Below are 22152 nucleotides of genomic sequence, written 5' to 3'. Positions count from 1 at the left end.
ATAGCGTGAGCATTTCAGGCAATTGTAGCGAGGCGACAAAGTTGTGGGCTTATTTGAAGAACAGGAAGAAGAGAGAGAGAAAGAGAGAGAGTTCGAGATCGGATCTAATCGGCGACCTTCTTCATCTTCACCATCGAATCCAGAAAAGATGTCGTCAACTTTCAGTGGCGATGAAACGGCACCTTTCTTCGGCTTCCTCGGCGCCGCTGCGGCCCTCGTCTTCTCCTGTAATTCATCTTTCATCCAATGTGGTTTAATTTATTGTTTTCTGGGTGTGGATCTTTGATTCATATCCCGATGGGGGGTTTATGTTGGTTTTTATTTATTTATTTTTATTTGATTAGGTATGGGAGCTGCTTATGGAACGGCGAAGAGCGGGGTGGGAGTTGCGTCTATGGGAGTAATGAGGCCTGAACTGGTGATGAAGTCTATTGTTCCGGTGGTCATGGCTGGAGTTTTGGGTATTTATGGTCTTATTATTGCTGTGATTATTAGTACAGGGATTAACCCCAAGGCCAAATCTTATTACCTTTTCGATGGCTACGCGCATCTCTCCTCTGGGCTTGCTTGTGGCCTTGCTGGTCTGTCCGCTGGCATGGCTATCGGGATCGTCGGCGATGCTGGTGTTAGGTACTATTTCTTAACGTTTTGGAATGTTGATTTTGGCTGTCATCGTGCGTGTATTTTGACCTATTAGTCTGTTCGCGCTTGTATACTTGTTATCGATAGAATTCGTTCGTGCACGTCTTGGTTGTTCTGTAAGCTTGTTTCTGCATTTTTCTTAGATTTCTTCCTCAAAGCCTTGGTATATGATTTTGTTGATGTTATTCCATTATGTTCTGTTGGATTGGAGTTTGTATGTTGGATGTGATTCTGATGGATCCATGTCATGGTGATGTGTAAATAGCTATAACTTTGCTTTGATTTATTCCATTATGTTCCATGGTTTTGAGATAAGGTTATTCCTGAATTTAGGCTTCTCAAACCCTTCTGATCAAGCTACTTATTCCTTATATTTAATCTTCTTCGTTGGACAGAGCCAATGCCCAGCAGCCCAAGCTTTTCGTTGGGATGATTCTTATTCTAATTTTTGCTGAAGCGCTGGCACTGTATGGACTCATCGTGGGCATTATTCTGTCTTCCCGAGCTGGTCAGTCGAGAGCTGATTAAGTGGTGGGGTATGGTTTTTGTGGAGTGGAGTTTGTGTAGTGTATGTCCTCGTTTTTTTTTTGTCCATCCAGAATTGATTTTGTACTGCTGAGTAAATGGGTTGTTGTTATGATTTTGAAGCCTACTCTCCCAAATGTTCTTGTGAGGTGTGATTGCTGCTTGCTATACCTCACGGACCCTGTAGTAGCGTAGCTAATATGGATTTGGGGATTAATTATTCTTCTCAATAAAAAGATTAAACTCTGTTGCATCAACATTGCTCTAATTTGCCTGAAGCTTCCTTCTAACTTGTTATCTTCAGTATTTCGACTTGCACTATTCTGAATGATGATGAGACTTGCACTATTCTGATCGGATGGTAAACTCTGTTCTTTTTTAGTATTACATTGTTTTTTTTTTTTTTTTAATATATATAGTTTAGCTAGGAATGTATATGCCAATTTACATGTGGGACCTATCCTGAACATGACTAGGTAGTCATGGGGACGGAGCGGGGAGAACTTTCTTCCTTTTAACTCTCTAACTCGATCCCTCGAGAGATTATTTGGAGAATTTTGTGGGATGGGGATTTAGTTTTCGATTACTTATACCATACCCAAATATCTTTAAATATATGGTTGAGACATGATTAACATAACCTTTTTGTTATTGAGACTTAGGGTTATAAATTACAAAATCGCTTGTGCGACCATTCCAATTGAGTTGATGTCGAGATTGAAGATACGAGGTATACTAAGCGTGAAGATTTATACTTTTTCTTCTTTAGAATGGGATGAAACTGCGTGAAGATTTATACTTTTTCTTCTTTAGAATGGGATGAAACTACGATGAAAATGAGGAAATTTAATTATATTTTCCATAATTAACATATTTAACATATAATTAACAAATTAAAGAAATGCAAACCCAATCAGATTTAATTCATACCATTAAAATATTAGGATATACTCATGGTATACTTGGTAATATTATAAAAAAGCAAAAAACAAAATTAAATCAGAAATTTCAATTATAGTAAATGTTTCCACACCCCTTTGAGACTCCGAAAAATGAACAATTTTATTTTTCACCATACACAAACACTAACTAAAATAGTTGGACAATATTATTTATTTAACCTTTTCCTGTTTTAACTTTCTATTAATAAATTAAAATTAAAAGCCTGTATAATGAAACTGTCTATATATATATATATTTTTTTTTTTTCGTTTCAAGTAAATATATTGGTTCAAATCTCTCATTTTAAATAAGATAAAAAACATGAATATAATTTTATTGAATTTTAAATCACGAGACTTTAAAACCCCCTTTGATTTCAAAGTATGATAAGTGGTTAAGACACGTGTACTTATTTAAAGTCCAATATTTAATATATATCCTCACAATATTGAATTTCTTGGTTAAAAAGGTAAATAATAATTTAAATTATCATTCAATTATTTTAGATAATTCATTTTTGTGAATAATAGATATCCCAATTTTATAAAAAAAATTGAAAATTTCCAGACCTATTAAATAAATACTGAATATTGATGTACTAAAATTATAATATAACATTTTGAAAATTGTATTTGCACTAGATAAACATTTTAAAAATTATATATATATATATATATATATATATATATATATATATATTTATTTATTTTATTTATTTATATCTAAATTTTAGTGTTTTGCCTTTGGTTTCTTTTTCGATTATTCCAGATAACGTGGAGAGATATTATAGAATCGGAAGCAAAAAAAAAAAAAAAAAAAAAAAAAAAAAAAAACAAAACAAAACAAAAAAAGCGAAAAAACAAAAAAGTTTGGGTATCTGAAGAAAAAGCAAAATCAGAGAGAGAGGGAGGGAGAGAAAAAAAGCTTCAGATCTAATCTGATCGGAGATCTTCTTCTCAGTCGAACTGAAAAAAAATGTCGTCAACGTTTAGCGGTGATGAAACGGCACCCTTCTTTGGCTTCCTCGGCGCTGCTGCGGCCCTGGTTTTCTCCTGTAAGAAAATTTCGTTCTACGCAATTGATTCCATGTCTCTTTTTATGGATCTTCATTGGATTGGCTGCTATTCTTGTTAATTAGGTATGGGAGCCGCTTACGGCACGGCGAAGAGCGGGGTTGGAGTGGCGTCAATGGGAGTGATGAGGCCGGAATTGGTGATGAAGTCGATTGTTCCGGTCGTTATGGCGGGAGTTTTGGGTATTTATGGTTTGATTATTGCTGTGATTATTAGTACGGGGATTAACCCCAAGGCTAAATCTTATTACCTCTTCGATGGTTACGCCCATCTCTCCTCTGGTCTTGCTTGCGGTCTCGCCGGTCTCTCTGCTGGCATGGCTATCGGCATCGTCGGCGATGCGGGCGTTAGGTACTCCATTTTACGTATTTCAGCTGATAGGAATTTTAATCTGTTACTCTATAGCATAGATTTATAGGTATTGTGGAAACTTCTGTCTGGCTTGATTTTGTTCTTTAGTTTATGTTTTCAATATGATTCTGCTAATTTTTCAACTTGGGTGAAAGTATTCTGATTGAAGATTTGTTATTAGAATCTGTGTCCCCATGTTCAAGTTGAGGAGTAAGGTTGCTTTTGGAAAGGGATGCCTGTGTTTAGAATGAGTTGAAAAATTAAACATATTTTGAGCTTACAAGTTAGGGACTGTGCTTCCAAATCTGATTGAACTGAAGACTTGGAAGTTCAAATCTCTACGTTTTTGGCTTGGGAGTCTAAGTTCCCGCTTGATTATTTGCTGCCTCAGATCAATATGAATGGTCGAATGCCTCAAATCCCAAAAAGATTAATGGTATCACTATTGTTTTTAATCCTTTCATATTTGTACAAGCTCCATAACAGCCATGGCTAGTCGATATTGTCCTCTTTGAACTTTCCCTTTTAAGTCCCCCTCAAGGTTTTTAAAATGCGTCTATTAGAGAAAGGTTTCCACACCCTTATAAAAATGCTTCGTTCCCCCCTCCAATCGATGTGAGATCTCACAATCCACCCCCCTTTGAGGCTTAGCGTCCTCGCTGGCACTCGTTCCTCTCTCCAATCGATGTGGGATCTCACAATCCACCTACATTTGGGACCCAGCAACCTCGCTGACACACCGCTCGATGTCCAATTGATACGAAATCTCACAATCCTCCCTTCAGGGCTCAGCGTCCTTGCTAGTACCTGTTTCTCTCTCCAATCGATGTGAGATCTCACAATCTTTCAAGGTGGGATCTCACAGGCTCTTTGCAAAACAAGCAACGTTTTGTTTCTTGTTACAGTAATTAGAGAGATTATTCATTTGCATTCTTGGGTCTGTTTCTCTGAATCAGCCATTTGGGATTGAATTGGGTTGCCTACTTGCTTCCATAGTTTACAACGAATTTGTTTCCAGAAGTTGCTTAGTGCCTTCTTGTGAATAGTTGTTTCCAACTTGCTAGCTGATGATGTATGCCATTGGTATGCAGCTTCAAATCTTCTGGTTAAAAGTAGGAGCAGTTTTGATGCAGAGAGCTGTAGAATATGTAGGCATCTAATAATTGCATTTGTGTTCTGCAGGGCCAATGCACAACAACCAAAGCTCTTTGTTGGGATGATTCTCATTCTAATTTTCGCGGAAGCACTTGCCCTTTATGGACTTATTGTTGGTATTATTCTCTCATCCCGAGCTGGTCAGTCAAGAGCTGATTAAGTGAATGTTTTGCGCTTGGAAATTGTGTATTATGTCTCTTCTTGTTCTTATTTCTTGCTTTTTGTAGTTCTCTGATTAGAAATGGTCATGACTAAGTCTTTCTTTCTCAAATATTCTTGTTTTTGTTGTGTGATTTCTGTACTCAACAAGGATTTGGAATCAATTATTCTTCTCAATAAACACAAAACATTGTCACTGTTTATTGTGCTGAATGCGTTGCTCTCGAATCTGTTCCTCTAGAAACTGCTAATTTGTGCTTCTGAAATTTCTGGTGATACACTGTAATTAATGGCTAGAAATCTTCGGTATTTGGATTACAATTCCTTGAATGGAAATTACGAGTTTGTAGATTGAATTACATGTTAGAATTATTTCCGTAGGAGTTGTGAGATCCCATATCGGTTGGAGAGGGGAACGAATCGTTCCTTATAAGTGTGGAAACCTTTTTCTAGCAGATACATTTTAAAACGGTGAGGCTGACGGCGATACGTAATAGGTCAAAGTAGACAATATCTGCTAGCGATAGGCTTGAATTGTTTCAAGAGTACATGCTAATTATCGTTGAACTATATTTTACCAAAGTTTCAATTACATTAATAAATTTGAACTATGCTCGGATTGAATATTCATTGTATTCTAGAAGGAGAAATTGCTTGACCCGGCTTACCAATTCTATTAAAGAAAATGAAAGGGCTACTAAATAGAAAGATCAGAGAAAGAAGGTTGAGTCTCATTCATCTTTCGTGTTTCAATTCCTTGAAACACTTGAAGGTGGAGCCGGAGTTCACGTCTTGTTGAGTCTTAGTTGATGTTTTTAAGGAATGAAACATGAATTGTTTCTTAATACATTTTTTCAAGTCCCAGCTAAAAAAGGTAAAAATTTCATGAATTAAATTATTATTTTTATATACAAAAATTGTCTTTTAAAATGTAATGGTTAAAAGAGCTATTTATTACGCAATAAACTCTGATGACACAAAATAAAAGGTGGAAGACTTATAAAATTGTATTAAAAAATAAAAAGTTTTTATGTTTTTTAATATAATTTTTCATAATATATTAAAATTGAATGGTAAATAATCTTAATTTGAAAAGGCATGGAAAGATGTTTTATGTTTAATAATTTTATTTTTACTAAAAATAAAAATTGAAATAAATGATTTCCATATAATTTATTTTTATAAAGTCGAGTCTTTAATTAAAAATAAAAATAATAAATTAGTTGCACGTTACGTCACTGCTAATGTAAGCGCGTAAAGGGATCTAGCAATCCTCAAGGAGCGGATATAACAAAACTTCCGGATTTCTTATTCTTCCACGCAATTTCTTTACAAAATAAATGTAGGAGTGGAAATAACATTTTTTTTTTTATTATTATTAAATAAAAAAAGAAACACAAAATCACCAAATATCTATTTTTTTAATTTTTATTTTTCAAAATTTTTAATTAATTTGCTTCCTCGCCAAGTCGACGGAGTCATATGGCGGGCTGGTGGACGAACATGGTTCACTATTTATAGGACGGAAACTTGAATCGCAGAAGAATGGTTGAATTTTCATTTCTTGATGACCATAAATCGTCTGCGGATTTCGAGCTCATTTGCGAAGATGGCTGAGGAGATCAGTAAGGCAGAACTCAGAACTGCCACTTCTGCTGCAGAGAAGGCGCAATCGAGATCTCTTTGGCCCTCTGTTCTCCGTTGGATTCCCACGTCGACCGATCATATTATCGCCGCCGAGAAGCGACTTCTCTCTCTTGTCAAGTAATTTCTCTCTCTTCTCCTCTTCTAAAACCATAGAGGTCCTTTTGAAGAAGAATTCGATTGATTGTTAATTGGGCGATGTGTTTGGTGTTTGGTGTTTGGGGCCAGATTCTGGAGATGGAATTTGTTGGTTACTGGAATAATCGCTCCGGTTAGAGTTTTAGATATTTGCGGTGTAATTTATCGTGACGTTTTTAAAAAATTATTTAGTGAATTGCGACAACATTTCGAAGTTCTTTTTAATTTGAAGGTCATTGGATTTCATGAAAACTAGAGAATTCGCATTTCTTTCGTTTAAGGCACGCTTTGGAAACTGGAATCCAAAATTGCTTATCCATGTTATCATTTAAGAGCTTCATTAGGAATAGATATTAATATGATTCGAAGTCTTGTTTTGTGACAATTTGTTGTCTCTTTATTTATGATATTGGAATTTGTGCAATTTCAGAACTCCCTATGTCCAAGAACGGGTTAACATTGGTTCTGGCCCGCCAGGAACGAAAACTAGGTGGTTTTGTTCTTCGAGTGATGAGCCTAGATATATCAACACCGTGACATTCGAAAGCAAAGCTGAGTCTCCGACTCTTGTAATGATTCATGGTTATGCTGCTTCTCAAGGGTTCTTCTTCCGGAATTTTGATGCTCTTGCCAGTCGCTTCCGGGTCATTGCCGTCGATCAACTTGGGTGAGCTCAATCTTCTAAGATAAATCTTTTAATTTGATGTCTAAGCTTTATTTAAATAGGTCATCTGGTGTAATCCATGTTTTATTCCTTCGCTGTAATTTGTGCTCATCGTTTGATAAGCCTTCTATTAAGTACGTATATATGAGAAGGCGCGATGGAGAAGAGTGGGGAAAAAGATGTCATTACAAATTAGTTAGTGTGGGCAGTACGTTCATGTTGATAGGAGGAGGATGTGAGCTCATAGGGGTATCTTTTTTGCTAATCATTTTGTGAGGTTATCCTGTGGGAGAGAGGGGGAGCTCTAGTATTCTTCCATTGACATTGTACCCTTGTTGATAAATAAACGGAGACCCCACATCGGTTGGAGAGGAGAACGAAACATTCCTTATAAGGGTGTGGAAACCTCTCCCTACCAGACGCGTTTTAAAACCTTGAGGGGAAGCCCATAAGAGAAAGCCCAAAGAGGATAATACCTGCTAGTGGTAGGCTTGGGCGGTTACATAAGCTCAGTTCATTGTCATCATTTGTTTTTAATGACTCATCCAGTATCAGGTTCTCCACCATCAGTACGGCTGTCTTTTTTTTTTTTCCTATAATGAATGAGCAACATAAATTTGTACTGAAGTTTTTTTACTTGCGTGTTTGTAGGTGGGGAGGGTCTAGCAGGCCCGATTTTACATGCAAAAGCACAGAAGGTTGAGTAAACTTCCATTCGATCTCTTATTAGTTCTATTATAGCAAGGGGTTTTCCTCTTCTTTTGTTTGGTTTAATAATTATTATGGAAACTGCGGTAATGTACAATATTATATGGAAGTGAAACAAGCTTTGTCTCTTGAACTTCAAACAATTTATGTTCTATTAAGGTTCTGATTCTTATGTTCACGATGCAGAAACTGAAGCATGGTTTATAGATTCTTTTGAGGAGTGGCGAAAAGCAAAAAGCATCAGCAATTTTGTTTTACTTGGACACTCATTTGGTGGATATGTTGCGGCTAAATATGCTCTCAAGGTAATCGCTTTTGCAATTCAATTAAAGAACTAAGCATTTATGATCGCCTTTGTGATTTCTGAGGTCACAGTCATTTTCTTTTTCAGCATCCTGAGCACGTCAAGCACCTAATTTTAGTTGGACCTGCTGGATTTTCTTCGGAGTCGGAGGCGAAGTCTGAGCGGCTTACACAGTTTAGAGCTACTTGGAAAGGAGCGGTTTTGAATCATTTGTGGGAGTCAAATTTTACTCCACAGAAGCTTGTTAGGTAATTTTTACTTTTATTTAAGCTTTCGGTTTATTGATTAATTCGACAAAAGAACCTGGTTCTTTACTCTTTTCTTTAAGAATTGGGACTTGGGATCAATTCTTGGCTAGTTCATCCCAAACAAAATATGAGCACGCCATATTATAGTTTCTAATAACATCATCTTATCTTATGAACTCAACAGCATGACTTCAGACAATGTTTTTTTAACCCATAATTCAGTAGACTCTACAAAAGTTTGTCTTTCCACCATTTCATTTTTCGTGTAGTTGGATCGTATATTTTGGTTGAAAAGTTTAAAAGAAAGGGGAAAAATTAGGCTCACGTTGTGTGTCATTGCTTAGCTTTTGTTTTTAGCTTTGGTACATCCATAACACTGGACAATTATTTTTAGCTTGTGCCACTATATTATCTTTTTTTGGCAAATTTAAGTAATGCAAGACTCCTAATCTCCTGTCTCTGCATTTCTTAGAGGTTTGGGCCCTTGGGGTCCAGATCTTGTTCGCAAATATACAAGTTCGAGGTTCGGGACATACTCAATTGGGGACATATTGAATGATGAAGAATCCAGATTGTTATCAGGTAATGGAAGATAAAGAGTTGTATATTTGGCCCCAAAATATGACTTGTTTTGACATTTCCCTTTTTCCAAATGAAGATTATGTATATCACACGTTAGCAGCTAAGGCTAGTGGAGAATTGTGCTTGAAATACATATTTGCATTCGGTGCGTTTGCTCGGATGCCACTTCTACAGAGGTTTGATTACTTTACTTTCTGCCATTTAAAATTGTGTTATACCTTTTTTGTTGGTTGAAATTATGTGCCGTCCAATTTTACTTTCTGTTCCATTTTTTTAAAAAAATATTATTGTTTTCATGAGAAACAAATATATTATTGGTGTGTTGAAATATACCAAAGAAAAAGGGAAACCCGAGTAGGAGAGGGTCACAAAATGGCCCCTCTAGCTAATCAAAAGGTCATTTATGTTAGAAACCACCACTCTCCACAATGATATGATATTGTCCACTTTGAGCATAAGCTCTTATTGCTTTTGGTTTCCCCAACAGGCCTCATACCAATAGGATGTATTCCTTACTTAAAAACCCATGATCAACCCCTTAATTAACCGAGGTAGGAATCCTCTTCCAACAATCCTCAATGACTAAAACCGTAACTAGAAAAGGAGGAGAAAAAATATTTACACCAACTTAAAGCCATGACAAAATCATCATACGAAAAGGCTGAAAACACGTCCCTGTCAGTCCTACCGTCCCTTTCCTTCCAAAGACACCAAAGGAACGCCTCTCCTCATCCTGTTCCATTTTGTTTGTTAGATTTCGTCTTGCTATCTGTCTATCTGGTTTTACAGTGACCACAATAACTTTCTTATCCGTGTCTTTTCCTTTTAATTTTGGTTCTCTCTGTAAGCTTGTGCAAGTAGCTGCATTTTGAACAGTTTCCTTTTATTATGCATCTCTGTCTATGTAGCACTGTTTCTTTCCATATATTTAGAAGCTGAGAACTCTGGTTTATTATTTTAGAAGAACAATAGCTCTAAGTGAATGCAAGTTTCTTATAGTTTAAATTGAAAAACCCTTTGTAATAACAAGAAACAAAATTTCGTGAATTAGGGATTACCTCTGAGGAATAAGGGCTTCTGGAGCTCAACCTCTAGAACAGTCTAAAAAAGAAAAGTACATAAAATTCACTAATACTAGATCGCTTAGTCTGAAAGTAATTAATTGTGAATTCCATGATAAGAATATCTGCATATCTGATTACCTTCATTTTTGCTCAGGGCATCCGAATGGAAAGTTCCTACAACATTTATATACGGTTATGAAGATTGGATGAACTATCAAGGCGCTCAAGAAGCTCGCAAAAGTATGAACACACCGTGCGAAATACTACGCGTTCCTCAGGTTTTACCGTCCTTCTTGTTCTCTTTAGATAAGAATATCTGTATTTTAGCATCCATCTTATAAGACTATTCTTATTATGACTGCAGGCTGGTCACTTTGTGTTCATAGACAGCCCTAGCAGTTTCCACTCGTCGGTGTTCTACGCGTGCCGAAGATTCCTCTCTCCCGAACCCGATAAAGAATCCTTGCCAGAAGGTATAATATCTGCCTGAAGTCTTCACCAAACATTTTGGATACAAATTCAAAAGGAGAAAACCAAACCAGTTCATGGAACAAATTGTTTCTTACATCAATTTTTTTATGTATTATATTTATGAAAGTCGTGTAGCTTTTGTGCTTTTTATAGTTTAATATAGCACTTTGCAGTACAAGACTTGAATGTTCCAAAAATACATAATATAAACATAAATCAATTACTAAAACCTTATTTTATTATTAGAAAAGCCGAAAAGAAAAACGAAAAAGAAAAACGAAAAAAAATTCCGTTGCCGGGAATCGAACCCGGGTCTTTCGGGTGAGAGCCGAATATCCTAACCAACTAGACTACAACGGATTTGTTATTTAGCTGACAATATTTTTTTTAATAAAATATAAATTTATGTATTTATATATTTTTAGCGGGTGATTTACGGTTACTCTCGCCAGCGAATCCACGAATTGAACTGAAGCCATTTTCAGAGACGAACTCCACAATTCACCAGAGATCACTGAAGAAGAAGAAACCTTGTCTTCGCTCCGCCGGAGAATACGCATTCCGATGGAAACAATGTCGAGCTACATAACCACTGGTCTTTACAGCCGCTCACCTTTCACATTTCCACGCCTTAAACCACGACGTCTCAACCACTCCGGCGGGAGTAGCGTCTCCGTAAACTGCGTTGCTAGCAAATGGGCTGAGCGACTACTTGGAGATTTTCAATTCCTCTCCGGTTCCTCCTCCACCGTCACTCTCTCTCCTTCTTTCCCTCCTTATATTGCCTCCCCCGAGCGCCATGTTACAATCCCCATCGATTTCTATCGAGTTCTTGGAGCTGAGACGCATATTATTGGGGATGGGGTTTGTAGAGCTTACGAAGCTAGAGTTTCGAAGCCGCCGCAGTATGGGTTTAGCCAGGACACTCTGATAAGTCGCCGGCAGATTCTTCAGGCAGCTTGCGAAACCTTGGCGGATCATATTTTGCGAAGAGAGTACAATAAAGGCCTTTCGGAAGATGAAGATGGTACCGTTCTCACGCAAGTTCCTTTCGATAAGGTAACGTTTGATTTTACATTTGCTATGTTATAGTCAATATAAAAGACAGTCTTGGTTGATTGAGTTATATTATGCTTTTCATATTGTAGCGAATGTCACTTGTTCCAGTACCTGATCAGGCTGTTTACTGTATAACCTTAACTGAGCAGATTTTGTGAATTGGAATTGTTAATTTGCAGGTTCCTGGTGCTTTGTGTCTGTTGCAAGAAGCTGGAGAGACAGCATTGGTTCTTGAAATTGGAGAGAGCTTGCTCAGAGAGAGGCTGCCAAAGTCATTCAAGCAAGATATTGTCCTGGCCGTGGCTCTTGCTTATGTCGACATATCAAGGGATGCTATGGCATTATCTCCTCCTGATTTTATTCAGGGCTGCGAAGTGCTCGAGAGGGCCTTGAAGTTGTTGCAGGTAAATATGATTGCAACTCTTCAATCCCACCCATTGCCATTTTCAAGAGGGCCTTTTAAGCTATCTTTTCTTTTTCTTGCACAAATTAGCAAGAAATGGTTTGCGTAAAGAATGATGATCATTGATCTCAATGTTAAGCACTGAGTAGTGATGAGAAAAAGGCATAAATAAAGACTACATCAGTCGGCTTTCATAAAGTCATGCACGAAATATAGTTATATTATGCTGATTGAAGAACACTTACCTTCGGCAATGTAGGAGGAAAGTGCTAGTAGCCTTGCACCTGATTTGCTTTCACAAATTGATGAGACATTGGAAGAGATCACACCTCGATGTGTTCTGGAACTGTTGGCTTTGCCTCTCGATAATGAGTGGCGAAAAAGAAGGGAAGAGGGTCTTCATGGCGTGCGCAATATTTTGTGGGCTGTTGGAGATGGGGGAGCAACAGCTATTGCTGGTGGATTCACCCGTGAAGACTTTATGAATGAGGCATTTGAACGAATGACAGCATCTGAGCAGGTTTGTGCGGCATTAAAATCTTCCTAAATAGTCCTCTCTTTTGGTGCTTGTTACATTAAGCCTCTCCTTTTCTGTTCAAAGGTTGATCTCTTTGTAGCTACACCAACAAATATTCCTGCAGAACGTTTTGAAGTGTATGGAGTAGCACTTGCACTCGTGGCACAGGCCTTCGTTGGCAGAAAACCGCACCTTATCCAAGATGCTGACGACCTCTTCCAACAACTTCAGCAAACTAAGGAAGCTGTTGTTGGGACTGCTGTCACAGGATATGCACCTCGCAAGGTTCATTTTGCCCTTGAAAGGGGGCTATGTTCCTTACTTTGTGGAGAACTTGATGAGTGTCGATCATGGCTGGGCCTAGATAGTGAGACTTCACCTTACAGAAATCCAGCTATTGTAGATCATATTCTAAATAATTCTGAAAATGATCTTCCGGGGCTATGTAAGCTGTTGGAGATGTGGTTAGCGGAAGTGGTATTCTCCAGATTTAGAGACACGAAAGACATTTATTTTAAGCTTGGAGATTACTATGATGATCCCACTGTTTTAAGGTACTTAGAGAAACTGGAAGGAGTTAATGGTTCACCACTAGCTGCAGCAGCAGCTATAGTGAAGATTGGTGCTGAGGCTACTGCAGTTCTTGATCATGTGAAATCCAGTGCTATTCAAGCACTGCAGAAGGTGTTTCCCCTCGGTCAGAACAGTTCTAGGCGTGAGGCAGATGCGGAAACGGAATATATTTTTCCTGTTGTAAATAGTCAGGTGCCTTTAGTGAGCTTTGATGAGAATGAAAATGAACGTACCAACTTATCTGAGGTTTCTGAGAGAGCTAAAGCTGGCGAAATAAACGATGAAAAACCAATTACTGATCAAATTAAAGATGCAAGTGTGAAGATCATGTGTGCTGGTTTGGCAGTTGGGTTGGTGACTTTGGCTTGTTTGAGGTTCTTACCTGCCAGAATTAGCACAACTTCTCTACTTAAAGAAGCTGGTTCTTCTAGCGCATCAACTACCAGTGTAGGTATGGTCTAAATATTAAAAAATATCAAAAAGAAAATTCTAATTTCAGATTCCTACGTCCAGAATTTCTAGATACATCTTATAATATAGTGTATTTATGTGTTGAAGATGGTTTTATGCTCGGGAGAATTCGTGGTAGGGTTGTTTGAACTATATTTAAGCATAATCCTTTTTGTTTGAATCCATCGTTTGCTTTATATTCTTCCGGTGGGAATTGTCTTCAATTGTTCAAGTCACAAGCACAAGGCATTTCATTTTTTTATTTTATGAACTTCCGTTGAATCTGGAATGTGTTATAGTTGAAAGTGGTTTATGTTAAACTTTTTTAGCTGTTAAGGTTTCATTTATTTTTCTGGTGCGTGATTTGCATGGCTACTCCTTGTGGCTTTAAAAAATTGCATATGTCTTTCCTTTCCGTATGCAGACCTAGTTAAGTTCTTCCTCTCCCTTTTAGCATTATGGTCTGCAAATTAGGTTATGGTTAGTTTTTCAGCTAGAAACTATGAATTATCAGAAGTCCAAATGCCAGTTTTTTTCTTTTCTTCGTCATATATTGTCTCGACTGATTTCAGTTTCCAATAGCCAACATCTCTCGACTCTCGATGATTTACGAACTTCTCTACCGTGTCAACTTCATGGGAGGAAACCTGGTCTTTGAGTTTCATAACATGATTTTTATTTGCGCAGCATCTGAAGTTGAAAAGTCCAGCGAGGAGTTGTCTAGAATGGATGCACGGATTGCAGAAGGTCTAGTTCGCAAATGGCAGAGCATTAAGTCTCTGGCTTTTGGACCTGATCATTGCCTAGAAAAACTACAAGAGGTAAGGACGTTCCAACAATCGTACATACAAAATTATCCTGTTTTGTTGTTTCATTCTGAGCTGCAATTGACACTATGGCCTTCCCCCCTCCCTTCACACAGAAATAAAATAAAATATAACGGATAAAGACCCATTTAGTTTGATCATTAATGTACAAGATTTTCATGTTGACATCGTTGCAATTCTAAGAGAATGATCCTCATAAGCAAACATCTCAATTTTTCTGGGGTGTTTTATCTTTCCAAACGTGATTCCATTACCATTAATTTGCTTTAGTAGTGCTTAACTTCATTCTCTTATATGTCATGAAGTTTCTTGACAATTTTGTCACCAAAAGGTTCATTATGATTTATCAAGGATAAAACACTTATTTATCCTTTTTGGTGGTGATTACAATGGATGTTGAAACTATATGTTAGAAAGATAATGTAATAATCCGGGTAGGTAAGAAATAAATAAAGAGGACAATGTCTGCTAGCGGTGGCTGTTACAAATGGTATTAGAGTTAGACACCGGGCAGTGTGCTAGCGAGAATGGAACAACAAAGGGGTGGATTGCGAGATCCCATATCGGTTGGAGAGGAGAACGAAGCATTCCTTATAAGGGTGTGAAAACCTCTCCCTAACAGATGCATTTTAAAAACCTGGATAGGGGAAGTCATTGAAGGGAAATCTCAAAGAGGACAATATTTGCTAGCGGTGGGGTTGGACTATTACATATAATCATTGTTATTGCTCAGTTTAGGGTAAAGGTAATTCACTACATCCTTTCATCTTTGAGTTTATTAAATTTCGGAGTAATGGCGTCTTGTCATCCAATGACGTTCTCAACTTGTCTTGTTTTAGTCCTGACTGCATTGATGCAAGTTGTTTTTGACTGAATGCATTGTCTCTTTCACTTATGTTTTGATTTGTAGCAAACATAATGACATTATAATATCTTTTCCAGATATTAGATGGTGAGATGTTGAAGATCTGGACGGATCGCGCAATCGAAATTTCAGAAATCGGTTGGTTCTATGACTACACACTCTCAAATCTAACCATTGACAGTGTAACGGTATCTTTAGATGGCCGACGTGCCATGGTGGAAGCAACTCTTGAAGAATCAGCTCATCTCATTGATGTAGGCCATCCAGAACACAATGACTCACACAGAAAAACCTATACAACAAGATATGAGATGTCATATTCCAGTTCTGGATGGAAAATTACCAAAGGTGCCGTTCTTGAATCATAATTGGATGGTTATAATATATCATTAACCTGTAAATGCATCTCTTCTGGATTGTTATAATCACAGCTTTTTAGTGTCTGTGAAGAGGTAGAGAGCTGGGAAGACTCTTTGTCGAGACTTATGGTATTTTTTGTGTTAATAATTCATTTATTTAATCTTTTCTTATAACAGTTCAATTCAAGTTTGTCATAATGTTGTTTCATACACATTATTACTATTTATGATAATCTGAATAAATCTTTGGAAGACTGAGCTTTTGGTCCCTCTCTTTATGTGACGCTCATTCTCTTTCTTTATCTGTCTTTGTTTATCTCTTTTAACTCTTCCTCTCATCACTCTCCCTCATTGTCTATTGCTCTCTATTTATGCTACTCTTACATTCTTTATCTCTTCATTTTGTTGTCCACTAAATGCAACGACTCAACTGCATCGAGTCTACAGGTAAAAGCTTGGCTTAGATATTCGATTTAGATTTGGTCTTCGAGCTCCCACGATTAGAGACGTGTAAGTCTTAATGGCAGGTTTGATCCTCGTGTGAATTATGGAATCTATTTATAATGTTGTTTCTGTTTAACACAAGGTGGGGTTTGTGGGTCTTGGCTAGCCCATTCAATGCAAGAACATGCTTGAGGTACTAAAAAGAGTCAACCGAAACAGCTTGATCGGTTAAGACTTAACCCTCGATCAAGAGGTGAGGTGAGGTTCGAATTCTCCCACTCTTATTAATAGTCTGTTGGGAGGACATTAGTGGAAGTCAAAGATATTCATTAAATACAGTAAGTTTGGGTAGAGAGAGATCATTCATTATAGTAGAACCTTAGAGGGAAGCTTTTTCAATAAGTACTTGAGGGATCTTTCAGTCGTACAGGAGGGGAAAAAAAATGGTGTTCTTTGTTAGTATTCCTCGCAAGTGTGTATATACACGTGAACAACAAGAGGTCAATTCAATTACAACATGAAAGGTGAAAAGTTAAAAGAGAATCTTATCCATCTTCTAGGGAATTTTCATTACATAATTGGATTTTTCTACTAGTCTGGATGAGTAGAGACATAAAAAATACGTACTAAGATAAGAAGGTGCAAAGTTCAAAAAGGAAGAGACAGGTTCCTTCTCCGGGAAAAAGAACTTTGATGTAAGGATTGGAGTGAGAAGGATAGCCCAAACATCTCCCTTGACACCTGATCAGAGTCCACAAATCCAATTAGCTTTGCCACAAGGGCAGCACTTTCTTGTATATGCTCCATGTCCTTTGTTCTTGACCATAGCATTCGTGTCAACTGTATGCTTCGTTGCTTCGTCTTCAAGTCGATACCCCACTTCTCGTAAAGCTCGTCTCTTTCTTTCACTGTGAACTTCTTTTTTATTCGCCTGGCCAACATTTCTCTCTCACGGTTGAGAGCCTTCAAGCTACTCCAGTTTTACAAAACTATTTTAGTTCTCAATAATCACACTGGATGAACTCAGCATTTTGTCTTCATCATTGTATTGTCCTGGATGGAACTGTGCAAAAATGAAAAAAAATAAGCACGTACCTCGAAGCTTGCGTGATGGCGTTTCTTCCCGACGCATCAGTTGATCGGGAAATGGCTTCCCTTATAAAGAACAACCTTCTAAGCTCTACTTCCATGTATACAGCATCCGAAGGGTCTCCTTTAAAAAGGATGAAGAAATATGATCTGTGAGCCAATGGTACGTTGCAAGCATCCCAAAGCTCAATTATCTCTCTTTGTTGATCTTGGAACTCTAAAATCCACTCAGAATCCAACTCAAAATCTTGTGCCTCTTCCATGTAAAATTCTTGTGTGCTTTCTTCTGGTTCATCCTTCTTCCAGATCATTCCCAGCCTCTGTCATATATACATTCATTGGGATCAAGAGAAACATCCCAAGAAGAGTTCAAACTCTACATTTCTCACGATTGTGATGAAAGTGTATTATGGTTTGTCAATGGTCACAGCAGAGAATGATACAAAATGTAAAATACAAAAGAAAAACAAACTCACCGAACCGGATCGCTTCCTTATCCGAGCTTTGCCCTTTCCTTTTTTTTCGGGAGAAAAGTTGACAACACTAGTATTATCATTATCATCATCATCATCTTCATCTATTATTTGCAAAGTCTTAGCTTCTGAACTGTGACTACATACAGATTGTGAGTCCATGGAGTCCATATTTCCACAGCTTAAACCGCGCTTTCTCCAACTGCCTTCTTCTGGTCCAGAGAAGTTCACGACAGATCCAACAATTTGAGGTCTCTGATCCATGTCTGTCTTTTCAATCCAAGAAGAAGGTGGTGGTATGGTCAGTAAAACAGTCAAACAACTTTTGCTTCTGGCCAACTTTAAGTTCTGAAAACCAGATTTTGTTGTTTCCTTTGCGCTGAGAGATCGCTCAGAAGGATAAATATTTACAATACAATTCAATGTTTTCTGCGTCTCAGCTGTTTTGGGCACAAAACCGCTGTAAGTAAAATCTTTGTCAAATGTAATTATCTCCGTGTTCTTCCTTTGTGGGAATACCACTTGATTAGTACCGGAAATACTAACCATCTTTCCTTCACTGTCCTCCAATCTAGCTAAAGTTAAATCACCATCTTCGTTTAGTGTTTCTTTTGGTTCTTCCAGTTCAATGCATTGAACGTCCTTACAACTATCTACATAATTTGCATGAACACGTTTAGCAATCTCTTCCCAGTCGTTATAAGGATCAGGTCCAGCCAGTTCAGGAGTACTGCTATCTAGTAGAAAATTGTCCTCGTCACTAAAACAGAATATAGGATCAACCTTGTGAGGGCTATTCTCTTCTTGTCCATAAAATGTGCCAAAAGTTTTGAGGCTTGAGTCTTCAGAATGTAGATCGAGATCGAGATCGAGATCGACATCGGCATCGAGATCAACTAGATCTGGTACTGTTTGTACTATGTTTTCACTTTGCTTAAATATCATATCTTCTCCGACAGAATACAATAAATTCTCGATTCGATATTGAGCAAGATCACGCTGTCGAGTCAATTCCCTGATCTCTTTGTCCATCTGAGTATTTATATACAAAAACAAAATAAGGCACAATTAGAAGAGTGACCACATAATCGACATAAACCAGATAATCTAGAAACAACTTCTATCTAACTCTAATTCCCATTTGTCAAACAACTAATCAATTTTCATTAAAGATTTTACCTCATCACTTTCCTTAAGGGTCAACAATTAGAAATAAAAGGAGATGAATTTACCTTCTTTCTGTCCAAGTTAGAATTTACAGAGGCTGTTTAACCATGTTCAGGTGCAGAAAAAGTAGAGTAGAACGCTGTACCGATAAATAACTTACCGCTGCCTGATTCGGGTTATTCTCCTTTTGTTGAGAAAAGTGTTTCAAATAGATTTCATATATAAATAGGAAACCTGTTTGATTAGATTGAATGAATGTAGGAGCTAAATCCTCACCTGCTCAATTACAAGTTCTTTCTCTTTCAACAAGGCAGTAGAATCTCCTTTGCCAGGAAGTGGTTTGAAGTTCTTCATCTCAATCTCAAGTCTAGCCAATTCCTTTTGCAACTGCTTCACCAAAGCCTTATCTGAGACCACCACATTGACATGTGCATTTGTACTCACCGCTTTTGCACAAGTAGCAAATAGCAATGTATTTCTTGATTGTTCAACATGGATACGTGCAGGACTCATCGTACAAATGATAGCTGTTCGACCATTCCCCCCTAGAGAATTCTGCAGAATACGTGTTAGCTTCGAATCTCTATAAGGTACGTGCCCGTTCCTTCCTTTGCTGCATTCCATCATGAACAGAGAATACAGGATCATATGTTTGGTTTTTCTTTCTTATGAAGCAGAAATGAAAAACAAGAAACGAAATCATTCCATTTCTTCCATCAAATATGTGGATGAAAGAAAACCAAACCTTAGTTTGCGAATAACAGTTCCCAAAGCCAGCAAACTACGGTTTATATGGCAACCTTCTTTTAGTCTTGTACCAGCAGACATTGTTTGAGAAGCCCGTTCACTTCCAGCAAGATCAACAAAATTCTGTATAAAGAACAAAGAAAAAAAGTCTTTTTTTGTTTAGAAGAGGATTTCTCAATTAATTGAACTTCCAAGAACAGGTCCCTTTTTTTTTTACCACTGTAGCCGTGAGACTGCTTGAACTTCCAGCCTTCTGGAATTTGCGAGCAGTGCTTTCAATTGTCTGCAGGAATGATATCATTTAAACGACCCTTAATGGGAAATTTAACCACAAGGTTTAAACATTGTTTTGATCCTCAAACTTCTGGGAAAGAATTTAACCCAAATTAGTAAATTAGTAAATTTCATGGCATACTTACTAGCCTTAGGATTTGATGTGATCTGGAGCTAGTTTCATTCAGAGACGTCTCCCCTATCTTTCTTTGAACTGCTTAAAATGCATCTCAGAGATAAATGCTCAGAGGTAAATTTGTCAAAGGAAGAGTTAAATATTTTCACCTTGACAGAAGGAAAGAAGCTCCTGGAGATGGCCCCTGTCTTTCAATGTCTCCTCTATAAGTTTCTCAACAACAGTTCCTTTCTGCAACATTATGCCATTAAAATCTCTACCCATTGTTATAAATGAACAAAACAGAAAAATGAAAAGTTTATGCACCTCAGGATCATCAAGCAGTCTAAGTGGGACACTTTCAAAGCTAAGTAGATCTCTAACAGCTTCATTGTATATCTCAATGGCTGAAAACTTCAGCACGAATTCTCTATCTTGATGCTACGATCCATAAGTTATTGTCGAGTTAGACGTGTCGTATAGCGTATTAAATTTCTATAGATTCGATGATAAAGCTTACCTTCTCAATGTAATCATAAATGTCTGTCACAGAATACTCGGTGACTCCATTCATGGTGTAAGTCTTTCCACTGCTTGTTTGCCCATATGCAAAAATTGTTGCTGAAAGTAGAGGCATTGTGATAATATGGTAGGCATATTCAGAAATAGAAACAGAGATAGTATTATTTACAGTTAATGCCGTTCACCACAGAAAGAGCTACTTCTTTGGCTCCTTCTTCATAAACTTGCTTTGTTGTACTGTCACACCCAAATACTCTATCTAATCCACCAGGTAGATGACAAAGAAGAACAAACAAACAAACAAAAAGAGGAAAATCAGATCTAAAAAATTTAGAAATGGTTATGGCTTGATTAAATATATGTTTTGGATTGATTTTGAATACGATGAACATGGGTTTTGTTAGATGAACCCGACTCTCCACAATGGTATGATATTGTCCACTTTGAGATGAACATAAGCTCTCGTGACTTTGCTTTGGACTTCCTAAAAGGTCTCATACCAATAGAGATAGTATTCCTTGATTAAAAATGCATGATCATTCCCTAAATTAGCCGACATGGGACTTTCATCCAACAAATTTAACCATTTCAAAATCACTCCAAAATAATCTAGATCGATGAAATAAACAAGCTAATCGAAACATTTGTGTTTCTTACCGAATGTGTAAGTTTGGGGAAACATAGAGCGGTCCGGTAAAGTACTTCGGAATACGACGGAGTTATTGTTGATGCATTCCCAATCGGAGGAGTCGTTTTTGGCCGATTCCTTGTCGTTCAATGGCCTTAACCTAATGGAAACGCGGATCGTTTCTTCTAGGGTATTTGAGTCGTGAACAATCCCCCGCATTGGCTCCTCGCCTCCCATATTGTTGCTCCGCGCTTTTCTTAATTCCAGAATCGATCGGCTCTCCTTCTAGGGATTCTCAAAGCCTCGAGAGCCGTCTCCTGTTCAAACGAACTCCTGGAGAAAACAAAAAGGAATCAAAAATTGAAGATGAGATTCACGAGACAGTTCGATTTCGAGCGGGAAAATCGTTAAGGAAAAAGTGGCTTTCCGCCTTCTCGTCCTTTTCCAGAAGATGATCTGCAAAGGAAAAAAAAAACAGAGGAAAAAGAGGGGAAGGAGAAAACAAAAATGGCAAAACAACAACTAAGCTTTTCCCTCCATTCCATTCCCCGCCCTCTCTCTCTCTCTCTCTCTCTCTCCTAACTTGGGATTGCAACTGACCGTTGAAAATAACTACCATCCCCAAACTATATCAATGCTATATTTACGTTTTTACCCTCCATCTCTATTTCTCAATGGCACGTGATGAAATCAAACCTTGTTCTAGGAAGAATGTCTGTTGCTCGGTCGTCTTTTCTTTCCTATAATGTAATTACAAGGTCGTATTTGACTTTAGAGGTACGAGGAAACCATACGATTGTCTGTCTCCCGTGGTGCCATTATACTGCAACAAGAAAAATGACTCGTCGTTCCGCGACGGGCATTGACAACATTTTAGATAATATTATCCTTCGGATGTAGTCTCAATTTTTTCATGTATCTCTTATCTACTCTCCGATGTAATTTAATGATTGTATTAAGTTAAACTCTAA

At 37.6% G+C, this 22152-nt stretch overlaps 5 protein-coding genes and 1 non-coding gene across 8 annotated transcripts; 4 read left to right on the top strand and 2 right to left on the bottom strand.

Annotated features, from left to right (window-relative positions):
• The first annotated feature begins 91 nt into the window (after positions 1 to 91).
• On the top strand, positions 92 to 1424 carry LOC111805630 (V-type proton ATPase 16 kDa proteolipid subunit). Its single transcript, XM_023690770.2, has 3 exons — positions 92 to 227; positions 345 to 630; positions 1038 to 1424. Exons 1-3 carry the CDS (start codon positions 149 to 151, stop codon positions 1168 to 1170), a joined length of 498 nt encoding a protein of 165 aa, XP_023546538.1. The 5' UTR covers positions 92 to 148; the 3' UTR covers positions 1171 to 1424.
• A 1529-nt stretch (positions 1425 to 2953) lies between these two features.
• Positions 2954 to 5050, top strand: LOC111805628 (V-type proton ATPase 16 kDa proteolipid subunit). Its single transcript, XM_023690766.2, has 3 exons — positions 2954 to 3163; positions 3248 to 3533; positions 4716 to 5050. The coding sequence occupies exons 1-3, from the start codon at positions 3085 to 3087 to the stop codon at positions 4846 to 4848; spliced, it is 498 nt and encodes a 165-aa protein (XP_023546534.1). The 5' UTR covers positions 2954 to 3084; the 3' UTR covers positions 4849 to 5050.
• Positions 5051 to 6297: 1247 nt separating this feature from the next.
• LOC111804921 (putative 1-acylglycerol-3-phosphate O-acyltransferase) lies at positions 6298 to 10848 on the top strand. Its single transcript, XM_023689751.2, has 9 exons — positions 6298 to 6611; positions 7060 to 7296; positions 7945 to 7991; positions 8188 to 8306; positions 8393 to 8553; positions 9026 to 9135; positions 9212 to 9311; positions 10354 to 10477; positions 10564 to 10848. Exons 1-9 carry the CDS (start codon positions 6415 to 6417, stop codon positions 10687 to 10689), a joined length of 1221 nt encoding a protein of 406 aa, XP_023545519.1. The 5' UTR covers positions 6298 to 6414; the 3' UTR covers positions 10690 to 10848.
• Positions 10849 to 10957: 109 nt separating this feature from the next.
• TRNAE-CUC (transfer RNA glutamic acid (anticodon CUC)) lies at positions 10958 to 11030 on the bottom strand. The gene has a single exon. It is a non-coding gene; the product is annotated as a tRNA-Glu (tRNA).
• LOC111805107 (protein ACCUMULATION AND REPLICATION OF CHLOROPLASTS 6, chloroplastic) lies at positions 11003 to 15975 on the top strand. 2 transcript variants are annotated; one of them, XR_002816614.2, is made up of 6 exons: positions 11003 to 11729; positions 11909 to 12133; positions 12392 to 12652; positions 12734 to 13669; positions 14360 to 14493; positions 15442 to 15579. XR_002816614.2 is itself a non-coding variant. In XM_023690002.2 (6 exons), the coding sequence occupies exons 1-6, from the start codon at positions 11235 to 11237 to the stop codon at positions 15730 to 15732; spliced, it is 2346 nt and encodes a 781-aa protein (XP_023545770.2). In that variant the 5' UTR covers positions 11094 to 11234; the 3' UTR covers positions 15733 to 15975. The 2 variants fall into 2 exon arrangements, 1 of the variants encoding a protein (XP_023545770.2); XM_023690002.2 differs by having other exon boundaries at positions 11094 to 11729; positions 12734 to 13673; positions 15442 to 15975.
• A 627-nt stretch (positions 15976 to 16602) lies between these two features.
• Positions 16603 to 22054, bottom strand: LOC111805118 (kinesin-like protein KIN-7C). 2 transcript variants are annotated; one of them, XM_023690018.2, is made up of 13 exons: positions 21878 to 22054; positions 21211 to 21514; positions 20723 to 20812; positions 20552 to 20652; positions 20359 to 20472; positions 20202 to 20283; positions 20063 to 20130; positions 19861 to 19926; positions 19642 to 19766; positions 19173 to 19509; positions 17733 to 18761; positions 17263 to 17576; positions 16603 to 17137 (listed from the first exon to the last, which is right to left on the bottom strand). In XM_023690018.2, exons 2-13 carry the CDS (start codon positions 21416 to 21418, stop codon positions 16816 to 16818), a joined length of 2856 nt encoding a protein of 951 aa, XP_023545786.2. In that variant the 5' UTR covers positions 21419 to 21514; positions 21878 to 22054; the 3' UTR covers positions 16603 to 16815. The 2 variants fall into 2 exon arrangements, with proteins under 2 accessions (XP_023545786.2, XP_023545785.2); XM_023690017.2 differs by lacking the exon at positions 21878 to 22054 and having other exon boundaries at positions 21211 to 21840.
• Positions 22055 to 22152: the final 98 nt, after the last annotated feature.

The sequence above is a fragment of the Cucurbita pepo genome, chromosome 11 (assembly GCF_057944985.1).
Source record: "Cucurbita pepo subsp. pepo isolate OVF chromosome 11, ASM5794498v1, whole genome shotgun sequence".
NCBI lineage: Eukaryota > Viridiplantae > Streptophyta > Magnoliopsida > Cucurbitales > Cucurbitaceae > Cucurbita > Cucurbita pepo.
Note: the sequence above shows the minus strand (reverse complement) of the source record. Positions and strands in the feature narration are given on the sequence as shown.

Excerpts from the sequence above, each read along its gene's own strand:
- LOC111805628 (XM_023690766.2), top strand. The coding sequence starts at position 3,085 with ATGTCGTCAACGTTTAGCGGTGATGAAACGGCACCCTTCTTTGGCTTC. Across the intron at positions 3,164-3,247 it reads TGCGGCCCTGGTTTTCTCCT|GTATGGGAGCCGCTTACGGC; the intron begins GTAAGAAAATTT and ends CTTGTTAATTAG. Across the intron at positions 3,534-4,715 it reads GTCGGCGATGCGGGCGTTAG|GGCCAATGCACAACAACCAA; the intron begins GTACTCCATTTT and ends TGTGTTCTGCAG.
- LOC111805118 (XM_023690018.2), bottom strand. The coding sequence starts at position 21,418 with ATGGGAGGCGAGGAGCCAATGCGGGGGATTGTTCACGACTCAAATACC. Across the intron at positions 19,767-19,860 it reads GCAGTCTCACGGCTACAGTG|AATTTTGTTGATCTTGCTGG; the intron begins GTAAAAAAAAAA and ends TTCTTTATACAG. Across the intron at positions 18,762-19,172 it reads AAGAACTTGTAATTGAGCAG|ATGGACAAAGAGATCAGGGA; the intron begins GTGAGGATTTAG and ends ATAAATACTCAG.
- LOC111805107 (XM_023690002.2), top strand. The coding sequence starts at position 11,235 with ATGGAAACAATGTCGAGCTACATAACCACTGGTCTTTACAGCCGCTCA. Across the intron at positions 12,134-12,391 it reads GGGCCTTGAAGTTGTTGCAG|GAGGAAAGTGCTAGTAGCCT; the intron begins GTAAATATGATT and ends TCGGCAATGTAG. Across the intron at positions 12,653-12,733 it reads GAATGACAGCATCTGAGCAG|GTTGATCTCTTTGTAGCTAC; the intron begins GTTTGTGCGGCA and ends TTCTGTTCAAAG.
- LOC111805630 (XM_023690770.2), top strand. The coding sequence starts at position 149 with ATGTCGTCAACTTTCAGTGGCGATGAAACGGCACCTTTCTTCGGCTTC. Across the intron at positions 228-344 it reads TGCGGCCCTCGTCTTCTCCT|GTATGGGAGCTGCTTATGGA; the intron begins GTAATTCATCTT and ends TTATTTGATTAG. Across the intron at positions 631-1,037 it reads GTCGGCGATGCTGGTGTTAG|AGCCAATGCCCAGCAGCCCA; the intron begins GTACTATTTCTT and ends TTCGTTGGACAG.
- LOC111804921 (XM_023689751.2), top strand. The coding sequence starts at position 6,415 with ATGACCATAAATCGTCTGCGGATTTCGAGCTCATTTGCGAAGATGGCT. Across the intron at positions 7,992-8,187 it reads TACATGCAAAAGCACAGAAG|AAACTGAAGCATGGTTTATA; the intron begins GTTGAGTAAACT and ends TTCACGATGCAG. Across the intron at positions 8,307-8,392 it reads CGGCTAAATATGCTCTCAAG|CATCCTGAGCACGTCAAGCA; the intron begins GTAATCGCTTTT and ends TTTCTTTTTCAG.